Source organism: Canis lupus, chromosome 7 (assembly GCF_011100685.1).
Source record: "Canis lupus familiaris isolate Mischka breed German Shepherd chromosome 7, alternate assembly UU_Cfam_GSD_1.0, whole genome shotgun sequence".
Classification (NCBI taxonomy): Eukaryota; Metazoa; Chordata; class Mammalia; order Carnivora; family Canidae; genus Canis; species Canis lupus.
Genome location: NC_049228.1, coordinates 42,545,695 through 42,572,886, shown reverse-complemented (window position 1 = coordinate 42,572,886; position 27,192 = coordinate 42,545,695). Strand labels below are relative to the sequence as shown.

At 56.0% G+C, this 27,192-nt stretch overlaps 2 protein-coding genes across 13 annotated transcripts in view; both read right to left on the bottom strand.

Moving 5' to 3' along the window:
* KCNN3 (potassium calcium-activated channel subfamily N member 3) overlaps positions 1-13,425 on the bottom strand; it is a 133,022-nt gene extending 119,597 nt beyond the window's left edge. For 3 of the 5 annotated variants that reach the window (XM_038543212.1, XM_038543213.1, XM_038543211.1), the window contains exon 1: positions 12,204-13,422. In XM_038543212.1, the coding sequence (XP_038399140.1) occupies positions 12,204-13,076 (873 nt within the window). In that variant the 5' untranslated portion in view covers positions 13,077-13,422. Of the gene's footprint in view, positions 1-11,297; positions 11,416-12,203 lie in introns of those variants that run through there. The other 2 variants (XM_038543214.1, XM_038543215.1) reach the window with 2 other exon arrangements.
* A 2,667-nt stretch (positions 13,426-16,092) lies between these two features.
* Positions 16,093-27,192, bottom strand: part of PMVK (phosphomevalonate kinase) — a 36,610-nt gene continuing 25,510 nt past the window's right edge. For 2 of the 8 annotated variants that reach the window (XM_038543199.1, XM_038543195.1), the window contains exon 6: positions 24,928-26,304. Coding sequence is in view for 1 of the 8 variants with exons in the window: in XM_038543195.1 (XP_038399123.1) it covers positions 26,258-26,304 (47 nt within the window). In the remaining 7 variants the exon portion in view is untranslated. Of the gene's footprint in view, positions 16,405-19,199; positions 19,386-22,250; positions 24,630-24,927; positions 26,305-27,192 lie in introns of those variants that run through there. The other 6 variants (XR_005362381.1, XR_005362382.1, XR_005362380.1 and 3 more) reach the window with 6 other exon arrangements.

The window sequence follows — 27,192 nt, the reverse complement described above, 5'->3', positions numbered from 1 at the left end:
ATTTAAAAATTGATAGTTGGGGGTACCTGTCATGACATTGGGCTCCCCACTCGGCAGGGGGTCTGCTTGGGAGTCTCTCCCTCTGCCCCTTCCCCTGTTCACATGCTCTCTCTCTCTCTCTCTCTCTCCAAATCAAAAAAAATTATTTTAAAAATTGATAATCCATGTACTACTTATTGGAAAACTTTCAGATATATCTGCAACCGCTCAGGTGCGTGAGTCTGCTTCTTTCACCACAAATTCTGAACCCTAACACTGATCTGGTATTTCCACTGAAGATCTGGTATCTGACTGTGGGGTGCCGTAAGGTGCACACTGGTTTTCAAGGACTCAGTATGAAAAACAGAACGTAAGCTCTCCATAATTCCCTCCATTGAAGACATGTTGAAATGGAATATTTTTACTATATTGGGTTCAATAAAAAATATCATTAACAGAAATTTCACGTCTCTCTCTTCACTTCCATATTAACACTCTCACTTCCTGGGAACATAAGGCCCCGCGCGTGCATTCCATGTGTTGGGGCAGAGCCACCGGATATGCCGGCATCTTCCAGCACCTTCTGACCCGGCCCCCCCTCTCCTACTTCCTTCTCCATCACCTCCCCATGACCCTTCAACACATGCCACCTCCCGGGAGCTCTTGCCCAGCAATGTGGTCAAAATCAGGACCCTCCCCTGCCTCCCCGCCTAGCTTTGTTTCTCTTGATAGCATTTAGTATCTTCCAGCAGAGTGTATAACAGCATCACAGTTAGTGTCAGGTGTACCTGCGACCCTGTCCTGGGGGCTGGGGTTTCTGTCTGCCGGGGTTCTTCCTACGATCCTGGCAGTACCTTGAAAACCATGGGTCGTAATAGATGTCCTACAAACCATTGGCAGTTACTGACTTTCCCGCCTGGGCTCCCTACACAACTAGAAATGCCTCAGGGGCAGTGCCAGGCACATAGTGGGCACTTGTATGGTAGGTTGGCCTGTCACCATGATCACTGGGGAAACAGAGGCAGCCTCACTGAGTCACAACATGGAAGGAAAAGCAAGTACCAAGGGTCTTTCCATCGGACACAGCACCTCCTCCCCATGCCCCCAGGAAAGCTGCCCAGTGGCAGCCTTGGATACTTTAGGGGAAGGGACATTTCCTTTCCTTCCCATCGATTTTTATTCTCCCAGTGAGAAGAAGACAAATCCGTTTCCCTTCCGCCAAAAGGCCTCAAGCCACGGCTACTTACATTATAGTAATTAAATCCCTGCTGCTAGGAGGGCTCAGGAGTGCACAGGCCCCATGCCAAGGGCTGGCCTGCGGGGAGGGAGGCTGGCCAGAAGGGCCTGAGCGTGACGAAACCCACTTAGCCTCAATGCCTGGGCAGTCTCTCCTCCCAGGACAAGAGGCTAACCCTCCCCCAGCCGCCCCCCACCCTCACGCCCTGGCCCCCTCTGGCCCTCGCCTCCCTCCTGGGGGAGCTCTTCCATCCACAACCTCACTTCTCCCATTTTCCAGATGACAAAACTGAGGCCAGAAGCCAAGCCTCCACACCCTAGTCCAAGGCCTCGCTCTGCACCCGCATCTCAGCATGAGCCAAGAACTACATCACGTGCTTTGCCCGCAGCAGTGGCTGGTTCAACCCCCACAGCTGCCCTGGAAATGGGGTTATCATTAACCCCCAAGGAGACAGAACAGAAGCATTAAGGCAGCTCGCCCCAAACCACTCAGGCACTAAGTGACGGAGGCCGGATCTGGACCCAAGTCAGCTGTGTTTGCAGAGGCCAAGGCTGGGCTCTCCTGGGGGCGTGGGAGCAGCAGAGCTGGCTGGGGGCGGACGCCAGGCGCGGACAGAGACGGGGGACAAGCAAGGACATGGACAGAGGGGGGTATAGGCAAGGATGTGGACAGAGAGGGACAGGCAAGGACATGGACAGAGGGGGGACAGGCAGGGATATGGACAGAGAGGGAGTTGGGTGAGTGGGAGCCCCAGCCTCCAGCTGTAGGTCAGACCCGGGCTGCATGTGCCCGCTTCTGTCCCCTCAATGCGGTCACCTCTCCCACACGAGCCCAAGTCTCACTCGGTGTTGGACCCCAGAGCAAAGCAGGGTACCTGGCACCTGCCAACCTTCTGAGCATAGAGGTGCTGAGGAGGTGGAGTGGGTGGGTCCCCAGGGTGATGCAGGAAGGACCCACCATGGGGAGGGGTCACTGTAGGATAGGCTTCATGGCCCGGCAGCAGCCGGGGCACACGGTCAGGGCTCAGGCTGGTCCTTTGGGTTTGGGTGGGTACATCTGTGAGTGGAGTCTTCAGGTGATACTGGGGCAAACTACAAGGGCAGCAGCAGGCACGGACAGCCTGTCCCCATGTGACCGTGTGCCTGCATCCCCACGTCCCTGCGAAGCTGGGGGCAGAACTGTGATGTCCGGGCTCACAGGGCTGGAGGCTGATTTTCTCACCAGGGTTGCGTAGTCAGGATCCTGCAGGGCAAGGGCAAGAACACCTCATACAAGGCTGTGTCAGCCTGGCTGACCCCATGGAGCCTCAGGGGACCTCCGCCCAGAGCCCAGCCCGTCATGTCGCACACCGAGCTTCCTGGAGGACCCACAAACCTCTGCAGCACAGAACTCCAATCCCCTGCTGAGGCCACAAGGCAGGCAGAGTAAGGGGATTGACGGGCTGGGTGGGCAGCTTCAAGGAGCAAGTACAGCTCTGGGGCTTCAAAGGGCCAGGCCAGGAGATGGCCACACAAGGCACAGGCTTTGGGGACATGCCTGGGTTCAAATCACAACTCTGTTCCTCCATGCTGTGAGGCCCTGGGCACACTCCCTGACTTCTCTGAGCCTCGGGCAGGGACACCCATGCGGATGAGGGAGGCCCTTGGTCACGTTCACTTTCTTCTCCTCCCCGATCTATCCTCATCTTCACTGCTGAATAAGATTCCCTGTTGCTCTGAAGCCACTTTTATGGAAGGCTAAGACATTTCCATTTTATGCAAGTAGTGCCTTCTCCCAGCAGCTGAGGACAGGAGCATTATATACAACCTGTTCACCCACGGAGGACACCCTCACAGCCCCACCTCCACCCTGCCCCTGTGTCATCTCACGCATGACGGATCCTCCCTCGCTGGCAGACAGTCTGTCTTGTGCCAGACGCTGTCCTGTCCAGCTCAGCACCATCATCCCCCTAGGAACGGGGAAAACACTAGGTCCTGCCCAGAGCCAGACGGGCAGGAGTCACAGAACCTGCTGAAGGAGCCCCTGGGATCCCATGGCCACTGGGCTCTGGGAGGAAAAGCCTTGGAGATGGGACCCTGGGGCCAGGTCTGTGCCACACACAATCCTCCATCCTCACCCTTAGCCACAGGGACGATGGTCCCATTTCCAGACAAAGAGGCCCCTGCTCAAGGCCCCACAGCTAAATAGGACAGTCAGGATCTAATCCTGGTCTATGTCAAAAGCCTGAGCTGTCTTAGGAAGAGTCTGCAGGGAGCCACACATCCCATCAAGGAGACACCCCTGTGGCTGACTCGCGTTCTTAAGGACACAGACCTTTGCAGGCCTAGAACCAGCATACGGCCCACCATGTGGACGTGTTCAGTGGGACAACACCTGGATTTCCCAGATTCCCGCTGTACTTGCCACTCGCGATGCTGAGTGGCCCTGAACAAATCACATAACTTCTCCGAGCCACTGCCCTGCCTTCCTCACACCTGCTGGGCCCATGGGACCTGGCGGCTCAGTGCAGAGGTGTGATTCCATGCCTGGCCAGGTGTGCCACCAGCTCCCCTAGAGAAGGCCACCCCTTCAGGCCATCAGCTCTGAGCCCCTCCAAAGGCAGGAGCCCAACTGACTGACACACGCAGTCCAAGCCCTCGTCTTGGAGGAAGGTGACATCACATACGGCAGTGACTCCCAGTGCTCCCACGTGTAGGAGCTATGCAGACCCTGGCAGAGCAAGCCAGCGTCTGACCCAGTGGAAGCCAGAAAAGTGAGAAAATGGCTAAGCCCCAATTTGTGAAAATCAGGAATCTTCTTAAAAAGGAGAAAAGCTCTGCAAAATCCCTGTGTGGACGCCGGCAGTTGCCAAGTCAGGCAAAGGCGCTGGGAAGGACTCCCCTTGTTGGCAGCCGGGGGTGTGCCTGCCAGCAGCTGGCCACTTACCCACCACAGCACATTCAGTTCTCGCCAGGCTGCCGAGCAGCCCTCCCTCCACACACAAGCGGGAAATTGAGACTTGGGGTGCCAGCGCCACTGGCCTTATGGCCCCCCCAACCAGACTGGCTCTGCACACAGGGACTCCTTCCCTTCTGCCCCTGGCAGGCTCCCACCTTTGTGGGTTTCTCTATCCATAAGTTCAGCAAAGCACGGTTCCTAGAGATGCCACTGGCAGGTCCGGGGCCCGCGAGCTCTCAGGGGTAGATGTCAGCAGCTCAGCCCCTGTGGGACTGGCCCTAGGACAGCTTTCCTGCTCATCTGACACTGACATCACGCCTGTCCCTTAAGGAAAATGCCCAATGAGCTGACTCAAACACAACAGATGCCAATTTGCATATTATTTCACACATCATTTGCATGTTGTTCATTTAGTGCCACCACGGCTCTGCTCAGAACACAACTCTCGTTACCTTGCAGCCAGGCAGGCCCTGTAGAAGTGTCCTCCACACAGGGCAGGCCCTGACCCCTGGCATGTCCCTCACCACCCAGGCTAGGGGAGGTACCAGTGGCCGCCACAGGAACCCAAGAAAGGACTTGGTCCAGCAGCCCCACAACCCTGCATTCCCTATCACATGTCTCCAAGGAAAGCCTGTCATCTCAAAGACATATGAGAAAGCCCCCGAGTTTCCTGGGCCCCCTGGTTCTGTCCCAGGACAGCCTACTGGCTGGCCCTGCCCCTGCCACCCCATGTTCTCCACTTCATTCTGCCCGGTCATCATGCATCCCCCTGACCTTCCTCCTGGACTCTCAGGCTCTGGCCTGGCTTGACTCCATGGGCTTATTTTTGTTCTCTCTCCACCTGTCCTGTTTGCGTGGACACACCCAGTTAGCTGTGCCCAGGCCACAGATTGCTGACCACGAGTTAGGACAGCCAGGTCCCCTGAGGCAAGAAGGCTCCAGAAGCCCAGGCCAAGCCATCACTACAGCCTTGCTTTCCGGGAACATCCTGCTTCCCCTCACTTGTCTAGACACACCCATGGGGACCCATCCAGACCATGATGGGGTGGCCTGTCATCCAAGGGGAGGCCATCGGTTAGATGAGGAGGGAGCACCGACCACATATGCTCGCCTCTTCCAGGGTGGAGGGCGACATGTGCACTCATGCCCCTCCACGGTCCCCTGGGTAGTTGTGGGTTAACAAGAGAATCTTCTGAGCAGTGGGCTCCTAAAAGCAACAACTGGTAGACGTCAAGGCTCAGCGTGTGCCTGACTCTGTGCCAGGTGCTAGGCTGCAGCCAGAGGCTCTGATTCCCTCTTGACATCTGAGAAATGGGCTTCAAATTCAAGACACTCCCTGGAGACCCACCCCCTATGCCACCGAGTCTGAACTCAAACCCAGAGCCCACGTCCTTAACTGACCACCATGCCAGCCTGGCTGCGCCAGATCATATCAACTCTCAGAAAAGAAAAGCAGTGGGTCTTTAATGTGGGATGCTGAGTTCCTGCAAACTACAGATACCAACTGAACCTTAAATCGCCTTTGTGCCCTCGTCCTTGGCACGAGCACCCTACACCCTTCAGAGAACCTCCAGGGTGAGACCTGGCTCCAGACCCCTTCCACTGCTCTGCCCCTTGGCCCCACTCCTGTCTGACGTCCTCACTCTCAGAAAGGTCCCTGCCTTTAATCCTCCCATTCCATTCTGGTTAATCTTGGGGGGTTGGGGGGGGCAACCACTGTCCACAAGGAGCCCCCAACACCACAACGTGCTGCCTCTCTCTTCCGTGCCCCCAACACCACCAGCAGATGCTGCAGTCAGCCCATGTGGGTGGCACCTGGGTTCAGGCCTGCCCCCGTTCCCCAAGACAGAGCGTGAGGACTGCGGCCTGTGGTCTCTGCAGTAGAGCAAACACATGTGGTAGGCCAGAGGGTGCTGGAGCAGGGTGGGGGGGAAATGAGTGAGAGCCCTGCCCTCATTTTTGAACCAAAGAAACAGAGGCCCAGAGAGGCAAAGGGCCTCGACAATGGCCACACAGCAAGACAGAAGCAAGAGGGGAAGCAGATAGGTCTTTAACATTATACCTGACAGAGCCAAACACAGCCTCACACCAGGAAGGAGGCAACGAGGACTTGTGGATGAAGAAGAAAACTCTAGAACCAGGGACGGAGAAACATTTAGAGCTTCCCTCATTCAAATCATCCATGGCAGGGTTTGGAACAAGCAGGCGCTAGAGACTCAGGCTCTGGCTTTAGAACCATTGCTCCTGAGGGGGCAGCAGGTGCAACCACACACCCCTCTGCAGCTCAGCTTTCCACCTGGGAGCCACAGCTGCTTGCAGGAACCCTGTGGCCATGCTGGGGTCGCAAGGATTGGCAAGCATGGAAATTCCGCATGCGCCCTATGTGCTGAGCCCAGCGGGTTGCCCCAGGAGGAGCCCTGCAGCCAGTACAGGGGCAGAAGAGGCACCCCAGGGAGGGAGGGAGTTCTGCCAGCTGCAGAGGGCAGGCATCAGGCAGGCTGAAGGCGTTGGACACCACCCCCCCCCCAAGTGCCGCCAGCAGGGCCCCAGGTCAGCATTGGCAGCCCTCCAGCACTGCCCCTGGGTCTGGGTACCATCTCGCCCTGGACCCAGGCTACCCCAGCACCCTGCACTGGCACCTCCCAAGACACAGCACTTGGGGCACCTGCATGGGCTCCCACCTTCCTGTCATCCTGGATAAAGTCCCTCCTGGCCCAGTATCCTCAGTATCTGGCCCAGTATCCAGCATCCTGGGGCTCCAGCCCATCAGCCTCCATCTGCCTCTTCTAGGAACCACAAGCAGCTTCTCAGGCAGCAGCAAGAAAGGGAAGAGGCCTCCACTGGAAGTTAGGTTCTCACCCCAGCCGCTCACAGTGCAGCTTGGCCTGGGGACAGGGGACAAGGGTATAAGACCCCATCCGCTCCCAGGGCAAGACGCCCCCACAACCCTGACACCCCCCACCCCCATACTGCAGAGCAGCCCCTCTCCCGTCTTGGTGCTCACAGGCAGTGCTGCCCCCCGCCCTGCCCTCCTCCCCTTGCCCCACCTGCCGGCCATCCTTCCCCCCAGTCCTCCTCCCCACTTCCCTCCTCCAGCAGCTCCAGCTGAGCTCCTGGGGGGCAGGGCGTGCCCAGGGCCCCTCAGAACCCATCAGCCTCCTCCGGACTTTGTTCAGTAGAAGAAAAGGCACAGAACTTCCTCCCTGTGGCTCCTGAGAGCAGTGTGGTCTCAGAATACCCCACCCTCATTATTTAAAGAGGAATAGCTGATTTTCTTGTTTCTCTCTCTCCCTTTGGGGTTTTAAAAGAAAGAGGAGAAAAACAGGTCCGACAGAGCGGAAGGGCTGACTGGCACTGAGCTCTGACACCCTCACACCCTGGCTCCATCACACATTCTCCCCCAAACGTGCGGTACAAATAACGGCCACAAAACCAATGCTCTCTGCTGATTCTGCAGCTCTAGCCAGGCTGCAGTGTCTCTACAGAGGTGACTCGAATTTCTTTTCATTTTATGTTTCTTTACCTTCTATTTTTCAAAGCAGATCTTTGGCCCATGGCCTAGCCAGTGCCCCTCCCTGAAAGCCCAGTAAGGGCCGCACGAGGCAGTCTCCCAGCCTCCCAATCAGCCCGCCAGGGCCACACACCCAGGGCCACGCCATGCCAGGAGGAAGGGGTGTCGGCAAGCACCCTGGACCACTATAAACAGGGTGATGATGCACCGAGGACAAGCATGCACTGCTGAGTCGCCCCTCTGCGGTTAGTTACACATGTTTGACTCACATGTGGGCTATCGCAAATGTTGTAAACAGGGTCACCAGCACCTGGTATGGGAGCACAACCTGGCCTCCACACTCTCAGGGCCTCTCTTGCCTTCCCTGGGCCAGGACACTCCAGGTGACAGTGTGACCTCAGGACACTCAGACTCTCCCACCTCCTGCAACCCTGTCCTCCAGGTCCTCATGCAGGGACAGTCCACATGGGGTCAATCCCATTCAGCGCTGCTGACATTCTTACAACCACTGACACGGGTACCCTGATACATCTCCTCCCAAACATCAGGTTGTCCCGACAGCCACCCACCAACCCCAGAGGGCTCCCAGGTCTGGCAGGAGGTGCGGCCCAGTCTGCCAACCAAGCCCACCTGCTGCTCTGCTCCTCTGCACACAAGGTCCTCATGACCAGGGAGGGCAAGGGCATAGACAGCTGAGACTCCATCACTCAGGCTGGAGGCTGAGGGTGGACTCCCTGACCCCTGTGAGGTCAGCAAAGACACACAACAAGTTACCCTAAGAGACCCCATTTTCTTTGAACAGGAAATGACCAGGATCTGCTGGGCATGCTGAAGGGCCTGCCATTTGCAAGACAGCCTCCCGCGAGCTGTTCTGTTCAAGAAAGAGCATCTGGGGTGAGGGAAGAAGGACCGTCCCTCCAACTCCCACCCATGGCCAGGGCGAGCCCAGCAACAAGGCCAGGCAGGGCTAGTGGGACGAGCAGAGGGGTGGAGGGTCCCCTTGCAGGAGAAGCTGGTGAGGCAGGCAGGTGTGGACAGTAGGGGCAGAAGGACATGAGACTCAGTCAGAGAATGAGCCTGGGGTACTGTGAGGCTGAGCACAAACCAGGTAAAAGAGAGCTGCCCCTGTTCCAGTAATTTCCAGACTGACACCAGAGGTCCCTGAGAAATAGACCCACAGGGAGTCAGAGAAACTGAGCCACAGTGAGGTGGCAGGCTGGGCCTGGGGAGTCTGCAGGCCGGGGAGGAGGGAGGCCGGCCCCAGCTTCCCCTTGACCCAGTGAATGAGTGCAGCAGGCAGCTCAAGGCAACAAAGTGGGTATACCTCCAAGCAGCTTTGGAGAGACATGGAAGGCCAGGGAGGATTCCCCAAAGATGCTCTCCCTGTTCGGGTCAGGGGCAGCCCTGTACTAGTGGGTGCCCGCAAGGGCCACCTGTGGCCCTTCTCTGCAAGGAGCCTCATGGCCTGGGCTCTCCTGGCATCCAGGCCCAGGTTCAGCCCAGCTGCCTCCCCTGCCATCCCCTGGGGCTTGTGAGGAGGGAACCAAGAGCCACTCTTCCTGGCTTCTCGCCAACTTCTTACCTCCTCGCACTGGCTGCCTCATGCATGAACTCTGAACAGGCTCAGGGCATGTTCTGTTCCTTCTCAGGGGAACCAGGCCCACACAGCCAGTTCCTCCCTGGCAACAGATATCAGCCAAAGATGCCAACAGGAGTCTGCAGCCCCGTGGAAGAAAGCAGAGAATTCCAGAAAGCAGCCGCTCTGGCACGAGCCAGTGGCCTTCCATTGCTTGCAGAGAAAGCGTGCCCCCGTCCCAAGGGCCTCTGTGTGGGACACACCATCATCAACGCAGAGCTACCCAATCCGCCAAAGCCACCTCCATGCAGGTCGCAAAGCCAACCCGACACACAGAGTTCAGCAGAAGACCGTGCTGCCAGCCCAGGGCCCGGTAGACGATCCTCCGTCCTCACTGAAACCCTCTCACCACGGTAGAGCCTGATGTACTCTCCCAGAAAATGGGACCGAGATTAGAGGCCATTTCCAGGCAGAAGACCCACCCTTGTCAGAACTTCTCCCCAAGAGGATGCAATTTCTCCTGCAGGCAACAAGTGTTAGTCCCAACCTGCGAGGGCCCAGCTGGTGGAGGAGCCAGAGCTGGAGGAAGACGTCTCTCCTCTCATCACCACTATTAATAACAATGACAATGGGCCCATGTTGGAGCCTTACACTTATCAGATTCGCTCGCCCCACTGACAGCTGGGGAGACAGGCTCACAGAAGTTACCCGGGTTGTCCACGATCACAGCTCTGGAAGCAGCAGAGCTGGGATTCAAACTCCACTCTGATTTTTTAAAATGATCCCGTTTGTGTGGGAGCAGAGAGGGAGAGCTGCCTTACCCCTTCTGGGTCCTGAGGGCCTGACATAGGAGACACCCCAAAAGTGCCAGTCCCTGAGGGACTCAACGCACAGGTGGGCTGACAGAAAGGCTGGGGGGAGGTCACAGTGAGCCCTGCTGATCACAAACCATGCCATCCCAGGGGCAAGCAGAACCTTCCCGATCATGACCCCTCAGGCTACCATGGGGCTCAGCAACCTAGACACTCGGACACCCAGCCCTGAGGACCACGTCATTCTTCCTTTACACTGCAGTCTGCTTTCCCTGGCTCCAGGTCAGGTCCCCTCCCGGAATACTCCATAGGAATAGCACCTGCTCCAGACCCTTCCCTGCCAGCAACAACCCTCCCCTGGCATCATGACCAAGGTACACTGACCCACCCCATGCTGGGGCCCATCCCCAGAAGAAGCCATTCCCTCAAGAGCTCTGACCATGGGGGCCACTGGGGTGCTGGCCTCCCCCCTTCCCCTTGCCCCCTAGCACTTGCGCCTTTCTCAGTCTCCCTGGCTGTGAGCTCCTGGTCCCCATAGGTGGCCGGAGGGTGACAGGGCTATGCTGAGGGTGCCAGCCCCTCCATGCCCCCCCCCCCACCCAAGCACCAGCAAGAGAGGCAGCCCAAGGGAGCAGCAGCAGGCTCAGAGGCTGGCTTCAGGGATGACTAAGTGAGCTGCTATTCCCGGGGAAACCCCGCTCACTTCTGCTCTCTGAGGGGCTCAAATCCTGGCACTATTCAGATGCAGGAGGCTTCCAGGGGCTACCCTCTCCTGGGGCAGCCTCCCCTGAGCAGCCAGGCCCTTGGGAGACCCTCTCCGCTTGGAAGGAAGTCTTGGTGCTGACCACTCAGGTGGCCTGACAGGTCTACCCATGCCCTGCTGGAGAGAGAGGCTAGTAATGAGGGAAATCCGATCAGCACCTCCTAGGTCTTTGCGGCTGGATTTCGACAAGGAATGTGGCAGTCCCACAGCAGCTGTGCCCAGCCTGAAACAAGCTCTATTTGAAACCTCCAACAGCTGAACCCCTCCCAGCCACCCCCTGCCCAAAATGACAAATAAGAAAAATCCAAGGGACAAGCCAGCACGCACACACACACACTCCCATACACCCTACCCCCACAACACACTGGGGGTGAGGGGTAGAGTGGGAAGAAATCCACCTGCCCGATGAATGCCCAGGTCCCCTAGCCCTCCAGCCCGCAGTGCAAGGGCCCCCAGCAGGCAGAGTGCTGGCAGAAACCCACCTGCCTCCATGCCCACGCCCCTGGAGGCTATGGTTTCCAAGCCCAGGCTGAGGCTAAGCCAAGCTGCCAGCCTCGGCCGGTGTGCACATACTCCACCTTATATCCTGAGAGGCGGGCACGGGGCGTGGGCTCCCAGCCACCAGCCACTGGGAGCCCTGTCATCCCACCCATCCAAAGGAGAGGTGCTCCCCGGGGCTAAGGCCAAGGCGGTGCCCACCTGCTCTGCCAGGGACACCTGTAGCCGGTTTCAGCAGGGGCTGTTTACAGGCAGCGGCTCTATCCTGAGTGCTCTTTCCTGGGGGAAAGGATGGTGGGCTCCCTCTGCCCGTGTTTTCTCCTGTGCCCCCAAGGGACTTGGGTCACTGGTGCTTTTCTATTTTGCCCAAAGTCTGTCAGGGATGAGGAGGAAAACAGAAACTTGAGAAGAGAAGGAGAAGCCAGAGAGAGAAGGGATAGGCAGAGTCCCCACCCCCCACCCAGACATTTATTTCTCTCCTATCCTCGGGAAAATGGAGTGCAGTAGAGGAGGAAGGCGCAGGAACTGGCAGGCACATCAAGGCAGAGTGTAATTAATTGGTGCGTTAAGCCGCTGGGCTCCGCTTTGGTACGAGTGAGCCAGGAGAAAAACGATTTCTCAGAAGGGAATCTTTCATCCTCCCTAACACAGAGTCTGCAACAGACACAGTGGACAGGGATGCCCCCCCCCCCCAAAGAAAGCAAGGAATGAATTCTCCCCGGATTCAGAAAGAAAACCATGGGAAGTTAGAGTGTTCCATATAATTGAGCAAACGCCTCTCCCACCACCGCCTCTCCCCTCCATCAATCTCTCTCTCTCTCTCTCTCTCTCTCTGTTGCTACCTACATATTCCTTTTGTTCAAGGTATAAAGAGAAACCACAGCCCCTACCTTTGAGTACAAACCCCAAGAGAGCTCGGTCTCTATCACCATAACAACAATTCCAAACATCCCAAAAATCAGAGCATAGTCACTGAGCCGCTTCCTCTTTTCAAACAGGGCCCTCCTGTGCCCCAGCTTATAACCAATGTTTTGGTTTTTCCGCTTGTTGGCTTTGGGGAAGGTGGTGCTGCTGGCGGTGGTGCCGGCGTGCTGGTGGTTGTGGGTGGCGTTGGGGTGGTGGAGCAGGGTCTGGTGGGCATGGTTGTCCTCCCGGGAGGAGATGATGATCTCTGGGGGGTTGCTAGGGCTGACGAGCTGGAGGGCTTGGCCTTCGGGCTCGGCCTCAATGAGGTTCCTCCGGGAGGCACTGAGCCGGCTCAGAGGCTTCATGACCCCACCACTGTACTTGCAGGAGCTCATGGCGATCTCCGTGAAGGGGTTGCTGTCCCGACGGTGCACCAGGGGGCTGGCCTGCCGGTGCCGGCTGCCTCCACCAGGCCCACTTGTGGCTGTGGAGCTTGGAGAGTGGCCAAGCAAGTGGTCATTGAGATTGAGCTGGCTGCCCTGCCTGGAGGAAGGGTGGAGGACGGCAGTGGAGTTGGCCGAAGGGGGGCCCCTGAGCGTCGTGGGAGAGGAGTGCAGCAGGCCGGGCTGGACGGGCTGGCTCTGGAGTTGGGCAAGCAGAGACAAGGGATGCGGTGGTGGTGGCGGCTGCTGCTGGAGCTGCGCAGGCTGAGGCGACACCAGGGGTCCCGGGGACTGCTGGGGGGCCGCGGCTGGCTGCTGCTGCTGCTGCTCGTCCCCGGAGGATGGACAGGGACACTTGGGGTCTTCATCCAGGTCCCCCACCCCCGAGTCATGGAAGTGCCCAGAAGTGTCCATCTTGGGGCCTGGCTGGATTCCCTGCAGCACAACTCCCCACCCCAAAGCCACCCTCGCTCCAGAGATGTGCTCAGAGGGAACCAGGCTTCCAAGCCCCCACCGCGTGTCTTGGCCCCAGTCTTCTTTCTTGGTTTCGGTTGCCTGGGGCTGCCCGGGGTCCAGACGCCGCCACTCAAGGATGCATTGCACTGGGCAGGAGGAGCCCGGAGCCAGAAGCAGCTGAGGAGGAACTCCGTCTCAGGAGGTGGCCCTCTGGGAGCGCGCAGGGCCGGGCTCAGCCTCACTCCTCGCGGGCTCAACAGCTTTGCTCCCCTCCTGCGGCCAGCGCTCCGCTGCAAGCCCAGCCCACTCCGAGGCCGCGGCCCTCATTGGCCCGGCCCAGGTGTCCACCGCCTCCTGGCCCCGCCCCCGAGGCGGGGCCTGCCGCCCGCCCCTCCTGCCCCCCACCCCCAACCCGGGCCGCGCAGCGAGGGCTGGGAGCTGTAGTTTCCGCGGCCCACCCGGGCCGCCCTCCCCCCGGCGACAGGTGCTGCAGGAGCCCTTGAGTCTTGGCGACCCGGACGTGCGCGCCCGCGGGGCGCTGGGAGGGGGAGCGCGGCCTCCGGGGGGGACCCCCCCCGATGCGCGGGCGGCACGCGGGAAGACCAGCCGGGTCGGCCCCAGATGGACCTGTAAACGCGGGGAGGTGGGCCTCGTGTTCCCAGCTCACGGATGATGCCCTGACACGTGGAGCGCCTGCGTCAGGGTCAGCGTGCGACCCCAGGTGCGTGAGCTCACCTACTGAGCGCCGCGGTGCCGGTGCAGGGCGCTCTTTGTCATTTCCAGCCGGCACTTCAACCCTGTGCACATGATGTCATGGTTCTCCTTTTACGGATGAAAACTGAAGGGAAAAAAATCACACAAGCAGCGATAAGTCACTCGGCAGATGTGACCCAGCTGGTCATTGAGGACCGCTGACCAACGGCTCGGTACCTCTCCCGGGATGCCTTTCCACCGTGGCGCTGGGCTCCAGGAATATTCTCAAGAGATGGTGGGAAAGAACCGGAGAGCAACCCGTGGAAGCAGAACTGGCCTTCGTGTGACGTGGACCATGGCTCCAGCCAGGCATCACGGACTCAGAAGACAGCCTGCCAGGAAGGCAGAAGACCCTCGGGGTCACTCCCCCGGGATCTGCCCCCTGGGGCTCTGAGAGTCAGAGCTGGGGGCAGCTGCTGGCTTCCCGGGTTCAGAGCCATCAAGTATTTATTAAGCTTCCACCGTGTGCAAAGAGAGTTCCAAAGAGACAGGACCAGCGACCAGCACTGCATGCATTTCTACTTCTAACCACAGCAGACTTTTTTTAAAAAAAAGATTTATTTATTCATGAGAGACACACAGAGAGGCAGAGACATAGGCAGAGAGAGAAACAGGCTCCCTGCGGGGAGACGGATGCGGGACTCAATCCATGGCAGACGCTCAACCACTGAGACACCCAGGCGTCCCTAACCACAGCAGATTTAGGAGTCAATGAGGAAGGGGACATTATGGGATTCCCCAGGCACACCTGGGGTTTTAAGAGGGAGGAATGCTGTCTCCTCTCCACCTGCTTCCCTAAGTAGGAAGGGAAAAGAGCAGGAGAGCCATGCACACGCGCACAGTGGGTTTCTAAAGCAGCTCTCTTGAATGGTGAGCATTAAGTGGGCAGAGCTCCCAAAAATGGTCCCAGAGAACCCTATGTATGCCAGTCTCACCTCTCCAATCCCTTATTGGCCCTGCTGACTAAGAGCTAAATATTACTTGTAATCTAAGCCACAACCCCAAAAACCTGAATAATTACAATTACACAGAATAACCCTGATTGTTGTTATTATTGCCAGCTCCCTGGTCATCCTCCTGCACCCTCACTGCCCCTACAAATCATAGTGCCAGGGTCAGACACAAACTTGCAGGCCCTTCAGAGCCCACCCACCCTGCAGCATGCCCTGCCTGCTTGCCCCTTCCCCTCTGTCTTCCTGTTTTCCCACACACACATCCCAAATGGAGCACCTGTTTTGTTTAAGGCTCCAGAGTACATACTTGGGCTTAATGATTTCCTAATAAGTTATCATTACTATGTTGTTGGTGACAGCACGTGCCATTAGTACTGGTCCTCGGTGCCAGATACAGCATCTGGGCTGTGAAAAAAATCAGGTTTCAGGAACAGACTCCAGTCCTGGGCATTTCTGTGCCCACTCCACCACCGTGACATGCCTTCTTCTTCAGCTGACCTTTCTGGGCCAGCCTCCTGCCTCTGGCTCTCCTGGCTGTGCCATCTGGATCCACACAGAAACTGTTAGAGTGGTCCTGCTGTCACAGTAGGCGGGGATGAGAAATAGCCTGGGGGCAGGGGGGAAATCAAACAGTGCTGCAACTGAAGATCACCCACAGACTCACCTGGAAATGGGCTGGAGCTGGACAGCTAAGATACTGAAGCAGCTCACACTCCCCATGCAGCCTCCCTGTTTGGAGTGGGGAGAGCAGAGCCTGAGCTTTGTGGCAGACAGCCCAGGCTGGAGTCCTTCTGCCACACAGTGGCCACGTGACCTCGGGCAGGGTAACTACCTTCTGATCTTCAGCCTCCCACTCTATAAGACGAGAGTTCCTGTCTTACAGGGATTGGAGGAGGGGTTGATGCAGGTCAGTGTTGAGTGGGCCATCCCCCCAGACCACACGGGGAACTGCTCGGCCTCAGGGCCTGACCACAGCAGCTCTTCCATCCTGGCCTGCAGTTCTCTTCCTACCACTGCTGCATGTCCAAACCCTCCCTGTAGGGAAACCCCAGCATGTCCCCTTGCCCCCACCTATAACCATGTCTCCAAAACAACCCTGGAGTTGGAGCCATCAACCATTTTACAAATGAGGAAACCGAGGCATTAGGCAGGTTTTGAAACTTGCCTACAGTTACTAACCAGTAACTAGTGGCATAGCTAGAATCAAACCCAGATCTGTACAACCCTAAAACCCCAGCACTTTCCATCAGTCCTGAAATCTATATCAATGGGATTCAGTCTTATTGGTATTTATTAAGCTAAACTTTACCATATGACTCACATAATCAGCCGTCAGATGGCTTATGGCTTCACTATAAAGGCAAGCTATACTTGCATGGGGTGATAAAGAACTGCAACGGAGATCCAAAACATGGTCTGGACAATAGAGTTCATTGAAGGCAGAAGGTGATTGACAGAAGTTTCATGGAGGTGGTGGGTCTTAAGCCACACCTTGAAGGATGGGCTCTTCCTCCAAACAAGTGAGGCCTCCTTGGTGTAGCAGCTCACCTCAGAGACATCATGGGCTCAGTCCCAGACCACTGCAATAAAGCAAGGATCACAATAAGGAAGTCAAATAAGTTTTTTGGTTTCCCAGTACACTATACTGTAGTCTATTAAATGTGCAATTGCATTATGTCCCAAAAACCCCAATATATATATATATATCTTAACTAAGAAATATTTTATGATCCGGCACCTGGCTGGCTCAATCAGAGGAGCATGTGACTCTTGATCTCGGGGTTGTAAGTTCAAGCCCCACGTTGGGTGTAGAAATTACTTAAAATCTTTTAAAAAATACTTTATTGCTAAAAAATGCATCCTTTGAGCTTTCAGCAAGTCATACTCACTGAACACAGATCACCATAACAAATATTATAAAGTTTGAAATATTGCAAAAATTACCAAAATATGACACAGAGACACAGAGTAACCAAATGCTATGGAAAAAAATGATACCAATAGACTTGCTCGATGCAGGCTTGCCACAAATCTTCCATTTATTTAAATAAAAAAAAACTGTATCTGCAAGGCACAATAAAGCAATGAGCAGTAAATCCAGGTGCACCTGTATAAAGATGAAAGCAAGCGTGTGTGGCGGGGCTTCTAGCTCAAGAAGTACAAGGAATGTGAGGATGTGCCCATCAAACCCAGAAAGGAAGACATGGCCTTTGGCCACAAGTGGCACCTCAGGCACGCTGCCACTCACCCCACGTCCTCTCCACTCACCCCTCACCACCTCCCTCCTTAAAGCCTAATAACACCATCTTCTAGCTCCTCCAACAAGCCATGCTTCCTTCTGCCTGGCATGCCCTTCCCTACATCTTCATCTAACACATTTCTTTTTGTCCTTCAAGAGATGACTCATGGGTCCTGCTTCTAGGAAGCCTTCCCTGAGCTCCCCAAATCCAGATCAGGGACCCTTCCTCCATATTTTCACGCCCTGTGCTCACCTCTATCCCTGTCTTTACCAAGAATTTTGGCTGTTATCTCTTTGTGTGTCCTTTCCCCCTTGGTTATGACTTTCTCAAGGACAGGAATGATGTCTTCTCCAGCACTGGGTCCGCAGCTCTTGCCCCTGGGTCTTGCACATAATAGATGCTTAATAGATATTCATTGAACTAAACTGAGATAGAAACCCAGGAGAGGTCATTTGGAGGCAAATAAAAGGAAGTTGTTGCCCACAACAAATAATGACCACAGTTTCCCCATCAGTAAAATGAATGAATGAAATAGAAAAGATAATACTTAAAATCACTAACCTTAAAATCCCATAGTCTGTGAAAATTGTTACTCCCAACAGGTTTATATGGCTGTCTTTCCGCTAGACTGTGAACTCAATGAGCACAGAAAAGGGGTCTAATTTTTTTCTGTATCACCAGAACTAAGCAAGGTGCCTGACCATGGATATACTCATTAAAGGTTTATTGGATGAGTGGATAAATGGATGGATGGATGGATGATGGATGGGTGATAGATGGGTGGATGGGTGGATAAGTGGGTAGATGGATAGATAGATGGGTAAATGATGGACAGGTGGATGGGTGGATAGGTGGGTGGATGAATGAATGATAGATGGGTAAATGGGTAGATAGGTGGGTTTGTGGATGGATGGATGGATGGATAAGTAGATGGATGAGTAGATAGGTGGATGGATGGATGGATGGATGGATGGATGATAGATGGGTAGGTGGGTGGATAAATGGGTAGGTGGATAAATAAACAGATGGGTAGATGATGGACAGGTAAATGAGTGGATAAGTGGGTGGATGAATGGATGGATAAATGCATGGATGGCTAGATGGATAGAATTTAGATACAGTGATAGGTAATCGCGGGTTTTTAGAAAAGCCTGTGGTACTTAAGGGAAAAGAGTCAGATGCCCAACCAACTGAGCCTCCCATTCATGCTTTAATAATAAAACCCGTGTGTTATGGGCAGTGTTTGCACAGCACTTTCACATTTTTACTCCATCTCCACCTCCCAGCAGCCCTGAGAGGCAGACCAGGAAAGTTCTACGGCTCCATCCTTTACACCCTCACCCCTGTAAATTAAAGTTTAGAAAGATTTAAGTGACTCATTTTGGTCACCAGTTAGTTGTGGATTTGAACCCAGATCCCACGGACCCTAGACTCCTGCTGTTTCCCACCCATGCTGCCAGGAACGCCATTTCTACTGGAATTTAAGGAGCCGCTCAAAGCCTTCCCACCACCCCCATCCCCCTGCCCCTTCCCCCAGTGTGACATCATTGCTATCTTCTGAATCCCCTTAGCACTTTCCTTGGATCTTTTTGGGGACGCACTTCACCTCGTCTTGTATGAGAGTTGTCTGTGTTTTAATTCACACCCTAGGCCCTGCAGTGACAGAAAGCTTGTGGTAAGATTTATAAAGCTCGCGCACACACACAACGCCGCCCCTCACACCCTTGCAGGCTGAAGCAGGGGTCTGCAGGTGCAAGCACTCAGGGTGCTTCGGCCAGGACATGTGGCTTGCCCCTTACCTGATACTCCCCGCAAGAGGCACCGACGAGCAAGGAAAAATCTCCTATCACCTCTCCCTGAGCCAGGACAGAACAGGTGAGGCAGGGCTCCCCTCCCTCCCCACTCTCACCTCACCCCCACCTTCCCACTCTCACTGTCTTCTACAACGTCATGCTCTGCTGGAGAAAACCTGAACCCTTGCCTGGGCCTGACCATAGTGGGGATACATGGCCTGATGACCTGCATCCTGGTGCATCTATGGGGGCCTACCGTGTGTGTGTGTGTGTGTGTGTGTGTGTGTGTGTGTGTGTTTCAACAAGCCAGTGGGATCAGGTTAGCATCCCCCTTCTACTTACAGGTGAGCAAACTGAGCGAGGCTTCTGAGAAGGTAGCTGGCTTGTTCCATTCTCAGAGGAGGCCGATGCCCCCCAGCCCACTCACAGATCACCCCATCCATGCAGCCACCGCCACTGAGCCACTTCTCCTTCCAGAGAAAGTCTGTCTCCTGCTCTGCTTCTGGTCCATGTTCTCTGTGAAACTCCCTTGGACAAAAGCGTGGGGAAGGTTTCATAGCCCCATGGATACCTCTCTGGAGAGGCTAACAAGCCTGGCTTCCACCTGGCTGTGGGCTGAGGAGCCGCCAGGCATGACCTCGGGCCGGGAGCTTGACCCCCTCTGGTTCCTTCCCAGGAACACGAGCAAGCATGGCACTCTGTGCCCATGGACCCGGCGTCCACGCCTCCCTCCACAATGGTTTGTGAAAACCGAGATACACTTTTAAATGCTTCTCCTGCCCCCTCCTCTGCAGCTTTGGAGTGAAAGCTTGCTGTTCTGGCCAGATGAGTCCATCCAGCCTCGTTCATGTACTTGAGGGGTCAAGGGTCAAGTGACAGGCACTGATACCAAGTGTGGAAAGGAAGCACGGGGCGTAGGTACAGGGTGTCAATGCTCTGTCACCACCATGTTCAGCCAGGCTCACCATGAGCTGGTAGAGGTGTGCATGCTTTGCAAACTAGGAAGTGCAGCCCATGTGAACTGTGGGCCTGGGCAAGGACTGTACTAGGCTCTGAAGGCTGAGAGCTGGCCCACCTAGGTCTCTGCCCAGCCAGCGCACAGCATCGGAGCCTCCTCGCTGGGGTCTGAGCAGGTGTGAAGGCTGGTATGCTCCAGATTACACTGTAGAGACAGCGGGGCACGTCCACTCCCAGGCCCCTCTGCAGTGCAGGCGTTGGCACCTTCCCACCCACCAGACTCAGCTTCGTAGGGCAGGATTTTTGTCGATTGTGTTTGCTGCTGAATCCCCTATGCCTGGAACAGTGCCTGGTGCAGAGCATGTTCCTGGCCCTAGTCCCAAAGGCTCAGAGAAAAAAATTACCTCTAGCAGTTTCACAAGCCCAGAGCAGGCACCTGAGCTGCCCAAGGGAGGGCCCAGAACCCGGGCGCCCCTCGGCCTCTGGCAGGGAGGGAGGCAGCAAGCCCCGGCAGCACTGGCTGACACACCCTCCTGAGTGAGGTAGGGCATGATTGACAGCGCCCGGGGCCTAGCTGGCAGCTTGGGCCTGAACCCTCTGAGCCAGCCAGCGCTAGGGGCCCCAGACTCCCGTTGGCGCGGGGGGGGGGGGGGGGGCGCCGGTGGGCAGCTAAAGCAGTACAGCCCTGGAGGCTCCCCGCCCAGCTCTGGCTCTGAGGCCCCAGCTGGCAGACACTCGCCCACCTGGTGCAGCAACCTTTGCTGGTTTGTGAGGAGTGTGGTGCCCTCTGCTGGCAGCAGGTGCTCACCGCCCTGCAGCCAGCACTGGGAGGAGGCCGGGGCACCCCAAGCATCACCTGCCCACCCTACCTGCTGCCTCCTCTGCCAAGGCCCTGGGACTCGCTGGTGCCAGGATTGACCCTGGTGAACATTTTCAAGGTGGTTCCTATTTGGCAGGTTCCTTGAGTTTTTCCAGCATTTGGGGAAGAAGAAATCTCCCCTTGGACCATCCCAGGGGAGGCAGAATGAAGCCTCCGCGTGAGGAAGTGGAGGGGTCACAGAGATGCCTCCAGGCTGCCCCTCCCAGCAGAAGTCCTTCCCAGGATGAGAAGCGGCCCCTCCAAGGGCCTCTCCTCTCAGTTGCCAGAGGACATCAGGCACGCACCCTACCCACTGCTCCACACCAGCTCCCCATGAGCCTCCCAAGCCCAGGCCCAGCAGCAACAGCCAGCCGCTTGGACATGAATAATGCAAAAGGGCAGGCATCTGGCTCCCCTCCCTCCCCTGCCCCCCTGTCTCCAGTGGAGTAGAAGCAGAGGGTTGCTATGGACACTGTCCTTAACCCTCTCTGCTGGAGTCAGGGCGCCTGGCTGCCAGGCCTGCAGGCAGCAGGAGGCCTCATGGGCAGCTTAGGCCCCAGCAGCAGGAGAAGCAGAATCAGATGAGCTGAGGGGAAGGAGGAGTGACAAGATGGAAATCGCTGGAAATTGGAAGCAACAACCCCAACCTGTGCAGAGATATGGACAAAACCAATGTTGATTTAGCCAGAATTAGCAAAGCTATTGTGTCCTAACAGGCTCCCCATCAAATCAGACATCAATCACTTGGCCAGGGCTGTTCAGGCAGGGGTATGGAGTAGAGTCTGCAGGGAAGCCCTGGACAGCCCTTTGCCCCACAAGAAAGCCAATGTGGGTCCAGGTGTTCATCCTGGCCTCTCCGCTGCCCTGTGGAAGCTCCCAGCCCCCGCTGCATCCCCCCAGGGGACCCACCAGCACCCCCAGTGTGAGGACACAGCAGGCACCCCCCATTCAGCTCCGACCACTGGCCAGAAATCTAACACCTCTAATGCCATCTCTGCCCTGTGGGCCAGAGTGTAATACCTTCAGGAATGTCCCATAGAGAGATCTGGACACTGTCACTGCTGTTCTCATCTTGTCTGTCCACAGGGCCTGAGCTCCTTCCCACCGCCAAGCCGTCCACCATGAAGTCACCACACCGTCACCTCCACACATGTCCCACAGCTGCTGCCTACGCGCCACAACCACGGCACTCCAGGTGGAGCAGCCTTCCACTGGGCAGGGCATGGCTGGCCTCACCCTCCAGAGCCCTGGCAACAACAACGAGCCTCTAAAGAGAGGGCCCAATGTCATCAAACACAAGCCCGGTGGCCGGAGTGAACTTGCAGATGCCCTTGTCTCACTCAGCTGCAGCCATAAGGACAGTTAGCTTTGCTTTGCCCCGACTGCCACCATAAGAACCCCGTTCCCGCACATGTCAACCCCAGAGGAAGGACATAAATGGACCAGGGAGCCCATCTCTGTCCTGAGAGCCCTTGACACACACACAAAGATAAGGATGCACACACACACTCCAGCACACGTCTGTGGACACATCCACACACACATGCACAGGTGTATAAAGACAGAGATAAGTGGGATAGATTTTGCCAAATCCCCACATTTATTTCTCCTGTGTTTTTATTTCTGCCATTAGATACAGGGAAGCAAAACAGAAGTTTTGCTTGTTTGTTTCTTCTCCGGACTGTGTAAGGGCTATTCCAGGGCTCACCTTGGAAAGAGGGGCCGCAAAGACCACGACGAGCGTGCACAGGGCAGCTGTGAGGCTCACGCACTAGACTAACTCACTCCAGCACTTTATAACAAGCACAGCTCTAGCCCACGCTCAGAAAACCCGCAAATTACTGCTCATCCTGGACCGTGAGGCCACTCCAGGACAATGCCTATGGCCAGTGTTGGGCCCCAGAGCGCGGGGCCTGCCATGCTGGACAGGAGGACCCCAGCCACCCCAGCCTGCTGTTTGCGCAGAGCCACAGCCAGGCCCCTGGCACATGGCCAAATTCAGCAAGGGGTGCTCTGGCCGGGAAAGCGCCCACCAGTGCAGCCCCAGGGCGGGGGGGGGAGGCTGGGACCTCAGTGAAGGTGAGGCCTAGGGGCCTTCCAGGCCTGGTCCTGCCCTCCACCCAGGGCACCCTCTCTTCCCACTCACCAGCCCAGGAGACCCTGGAGGGTCAAGGGAAGAGAGGACATTTTTACTCTGAATTTCCAGGCTGCCTGTCACTGGATACGGAGAAAGGAACACTTCCTCCGCTGCCCTGGTACCAGACCCAGACCATACAGCTCAGAATCAGACCTGCAGCCATTCACCCAGCATCATGCCACCACTTCACGGGGATCCTGAGGGCTCTGGGTGGCATGTTCCAGAGCCCCCATTTTATGAAGAGAAACTGGGGCGCATGGAGGCCCGTGGCCTTGCCCGAGATTCAACAGCTGAGCCTCAGACTCCGAAGGCCTGGACCCCTCATGTTGGCCAAGTGTGAAAGTTGAGTTCCAGGATGGGAGTGCAACAAGGCCATCCATCCCAGAAAGACTATGTGCCAACACTATGCCATTATTGTACCTGGGGGGATGTCCCACAAGGAAAGCTTGCCTCCTCTGCTTGCTTCTGAAGTTGCATCCGGAGCAGATTTACATGAAGTCACACAACTTCCCCTGTGGCCGTCAGGGATACTCCTGGGGAGCCCTTGAGGGCTCATCCTCCAGTGGCTTTGGACCTCCTTCTGGCATCCACTTCCAGTAGAGACACTTCTGAACCGGTCAGGAGGCAAGACGGGAAGGAAGGGAGATGGGATGAGCCCCTGCCCGGCAACCCCGAGACCGGAGGCTTCCAAACCTGCACTCTGACCCTGTCAGTGGGGCCCTTCTGCATTTCCTGACCAAGGCTCCCAACACTGCCAGCTCCTCCATGCCCAGCAAAGAATGTTTAGGGGGCCAAGGGCACTCAGAACCCCAATCTTGGCTGATGGAACTTCCATTGTAGAGGACACATTCACGAGAGATCTGCAGAGACCTGACCCCCCAGGGTTTGGACTGCGGGAGACTGAGGTGTGCATTGTTGGCGCCAAGGCAGCCATTTCCCAGAAGAGACCTCCAGAGACAAGCAAGCAGCCAGTCCTGCTATGGAAGCCTGGCTCAGCTCTACCTGGAAAGCTGTGGTCTCCTCAAGGCAGTGGACAGCAGGTAGTAGGTCCTCAACATACATTCGCTTCTCTCTCTCCTGCTTTCCATCCCTCTTCTGGGAAGGAGTTTAGCAGGGGGAGGGGAGGGGAGCATGGGGAAGTGAGGGGGCCTCTGTTGCCCAGTTCAGTGCAGAAGCTCTGACCTCAATGAGCACCATCAAGTTTGGTTAAGGCGTGGCTGAGGAGAGGGGGTGGGGCAGGCCCGCTGCTGGTTTGCATGGAGTCTGTGTCATGAGGGGAGGCCCTGTGGGCACCGGGAGGCAACTTGTGCCCCTGGGGTCTGGGGGTCCTGCCAGGGGAGGCCACACCTTCCCCTCCTCCACCCCCTAAAGGGGCTTGCAGAAAGCCAAGTCAGACTACCCCAGGGGTATAGGACCCAGCTCCGCGGGGAGGGGGCTACGTTCGCCCTCTGCTCCTCCTCCACCGGCCCAGCCTTGGCCATTTCAGAGCAGCTCCGCTGGGTGAAGAGAGAAGAGAGATGTGAATCCCTGTGGCAGTTTGTCAGCCACACCAGCAAAGTGATGGTGGGGGGCGGCGGAAGCCAGTGACTCAAAGCGTGTGAAGCGTGTTGGAGATCATCTGCTGTTGCCAACCGTCAAGGCCCTCGTCACCATGGAGAACTGGGAGTCGGGTGTATCTGCCTCCCCCTCAGCGCTGGTGCTGGCACACAGGCATGATTGGTGCTCGGAGCCATGGTGGGTAAGGGACTCAGTCTCCACGGTGTTCAAATGTCATTGCACGCTCTCCGCACCTGGCCCCTCTAGGTCCCTTTAAAAACAGCTGAAAGAGAAACATATGGTGGGGGTGGGGAGCAGACCATTGTTGAGCATCTGTCTGGCTCTTGCTACTCATTTTGAGCCGAGGGAGCGTCAGCTCAGAGGGGCTGACTTGTCACACCACAGGACAGCAAGGCTGGTGCTCCATCGTGGAGCCTCCCGATTCCAAGGCTCACTTCCCCTCCTCACCCCTGCATCCAGGAACTCATACTCCCCTGAACCATGGTGGGCCACCTGGGACCTCCCTGTCTCCATGGGCTGAGATGCTCTCAGTCGCCGCTGGTAAAGAAAGCCCAACTTGAAAGAGTTTAAAAACAAGGATATTTATTTTCCCACAGTAAGAACTTGGCAGGTAAGACAGTTCTGGGGGCAGTGTCACCATGCACATAGGTTGTTTCTTTCTGCCCCACTGTCCTCAGCATGTTGGCCACCCCCCGTGATCACAAAATGGCTGGCAGCGCTTCCAGGCATCCCATCACCACCCTTCAACATCCAGAACCAATAAAGAGACATACCCCTGTCTTGGATTTCAATAGTGAGGAAAACTTTCCCAGAAAACTATCCTCCCCTTCTCAATGGTCAAAAACGGGTTACATGCTCAGAGCTAGGCTGATCCCTGGCCAAGGGGGAGTGGGATGGCCGTGTTGGCTACATGGGGGCCCGTCTTCCTCCGGAGCAGATGTTGACGGGACAAGTGTTAACAAAGAGCATTCAAGGAAGAAGTGAGCCCAGCACCGCGTCCCCCAGACCAGCCAGCAGCCCAGCTGCACCACAAGGATTGTACCCCCAGGACAACTCCCTAGACCGCAAGAACTGTGCCAGCTCAGGGTCCTCAGGACTCAGGAAGGGTGACACGCTGGCTCACATTGAGATGAGAATGGCTGGCCTTATTGTGAGCTTGCTTATCTAGAAGACACACACGTCCAATGTCATTAGATTTGCGGAAGAGATGATCCTATACAAGCAGGACAGCGAAGCCCATCCTGAAACCCTGCGGGCCACGCAGGTGACGGGAGCAGCTGCATGGTGTGAGGTCTCTAATTTCCTGTGGGAGCCCTGACAGTGATCTGTCTGGAGATGTTTCTGCTCAAGCAGGGGGACAGGAGGCCCAACGAAAGAGCCTTTATATTTTCACACCATGAATCCTGACTCCTCAGACAGATGCTTATCGAGGGAAGCAGACAGGTTCAGGCCCCTCCCCCACCAAGGCTGCCCTCCCCACAGGTCACGTTCAGACTCCCTTCCTGGAGAAAGCTGAAGGGGTGACCCAGAGACGGGGAGACAAGGAAAAGAACTGTGGGGAGCCAAGGGGACAGAGCAGGAGGAGGCAAGGAGGCCAAGGGCCTCACAATGGGGACAGGAAAAGATGGCCAGGGGAAGGGGAACCCCGAGGGGGGGGGGCAGGGGAAGGGGATGGCAGAGGGGAGAGGCCATGAGAAAAAGGAGAAAGAACAGCAGAGCTTGGCTAACCACGTGGCAACCACCTTCTCAGGGACCCATTATCACTACTGTTCACTGTGGGAACTTGCAGCAAGGACAGAAATCCAGGCGGTCATACTGTTTTTTCCAGGCCAGCAGGATCCAGATGTTTCCAGTTACTGGACCAGGCAGTCCTGAGGGGCCAAGGAGATCTCAGAGGTGAAGGGAGAAGCAGCAGGGGCTCCTGAGGTTGCAGTGACCTGTGCAATCAGACCTTTGACTCTTTTCCTGTGCTTCAAGGCTGGCATGGGGACAACAGTCCCATCCTCCCCCACAGCACCCGTAGCATCTCCAAAAGTAACTCCCAACATGGTATCAGCTCTGTTTCCCTCTATAAGCTGCCAAGAGAATTCTTACTCATCCCTCAAGGCCCTGTTCAAATGAGCCTCCGCTGTGAGGCCTTCCCTGATCCCCACAGCCCCAAACTGGGTCAGCTGCTTCCTCTGCCAAGTGCCTCCTACTCTTTGTAGCGACACCCACCAAGGCATTTCTCTCTGGTATTGTTTGTTCTTTTAATTTAGTGTATTATTGGTTTCAGAGGTAGAGGTCAGGATTCATCCGTCTACACAATACCCAGTGCTCATCCCATCACGTGCCCTCCTTCATGCCCGTTCCCCAGTGACCCTGTCCCCCATCCCCCTTCCCCTCCTGCAACCCTCAGTTTGTTTCCTATGATTAAGAGTCTCTTGGGGTTTGTCTCCCTCTCTGATTTCATCTTTTTTTTTCCCTCTCTTCCCCTATGATCCCGTTTTGCTTCTTAAATTCCACATATGAGTGAAATCCTATCATAACTGTCTTTCTCTGATGAACTTATTTCACTCAGCATAATACCCTCTAGTTCCATCCATGTCAATGTAAATGGTAGGTATTTCTTCTGATGGCTGAGGGATATTCCATTGTGTATATATACCACATCTTCTTTATCCACTCATCCATCGATGGACATCTGGGCTCTTTCCATAGTTGGGCTGTTGTGGACATTGCTGCTATAAACATTGGGGTGCAGGTGCCCTTTTGGATCACTACATTTGTATCTTTGAGGTAAGTACCTAGTAGTGCAATTGCTGAGTCATAGGGGTACCCCTATT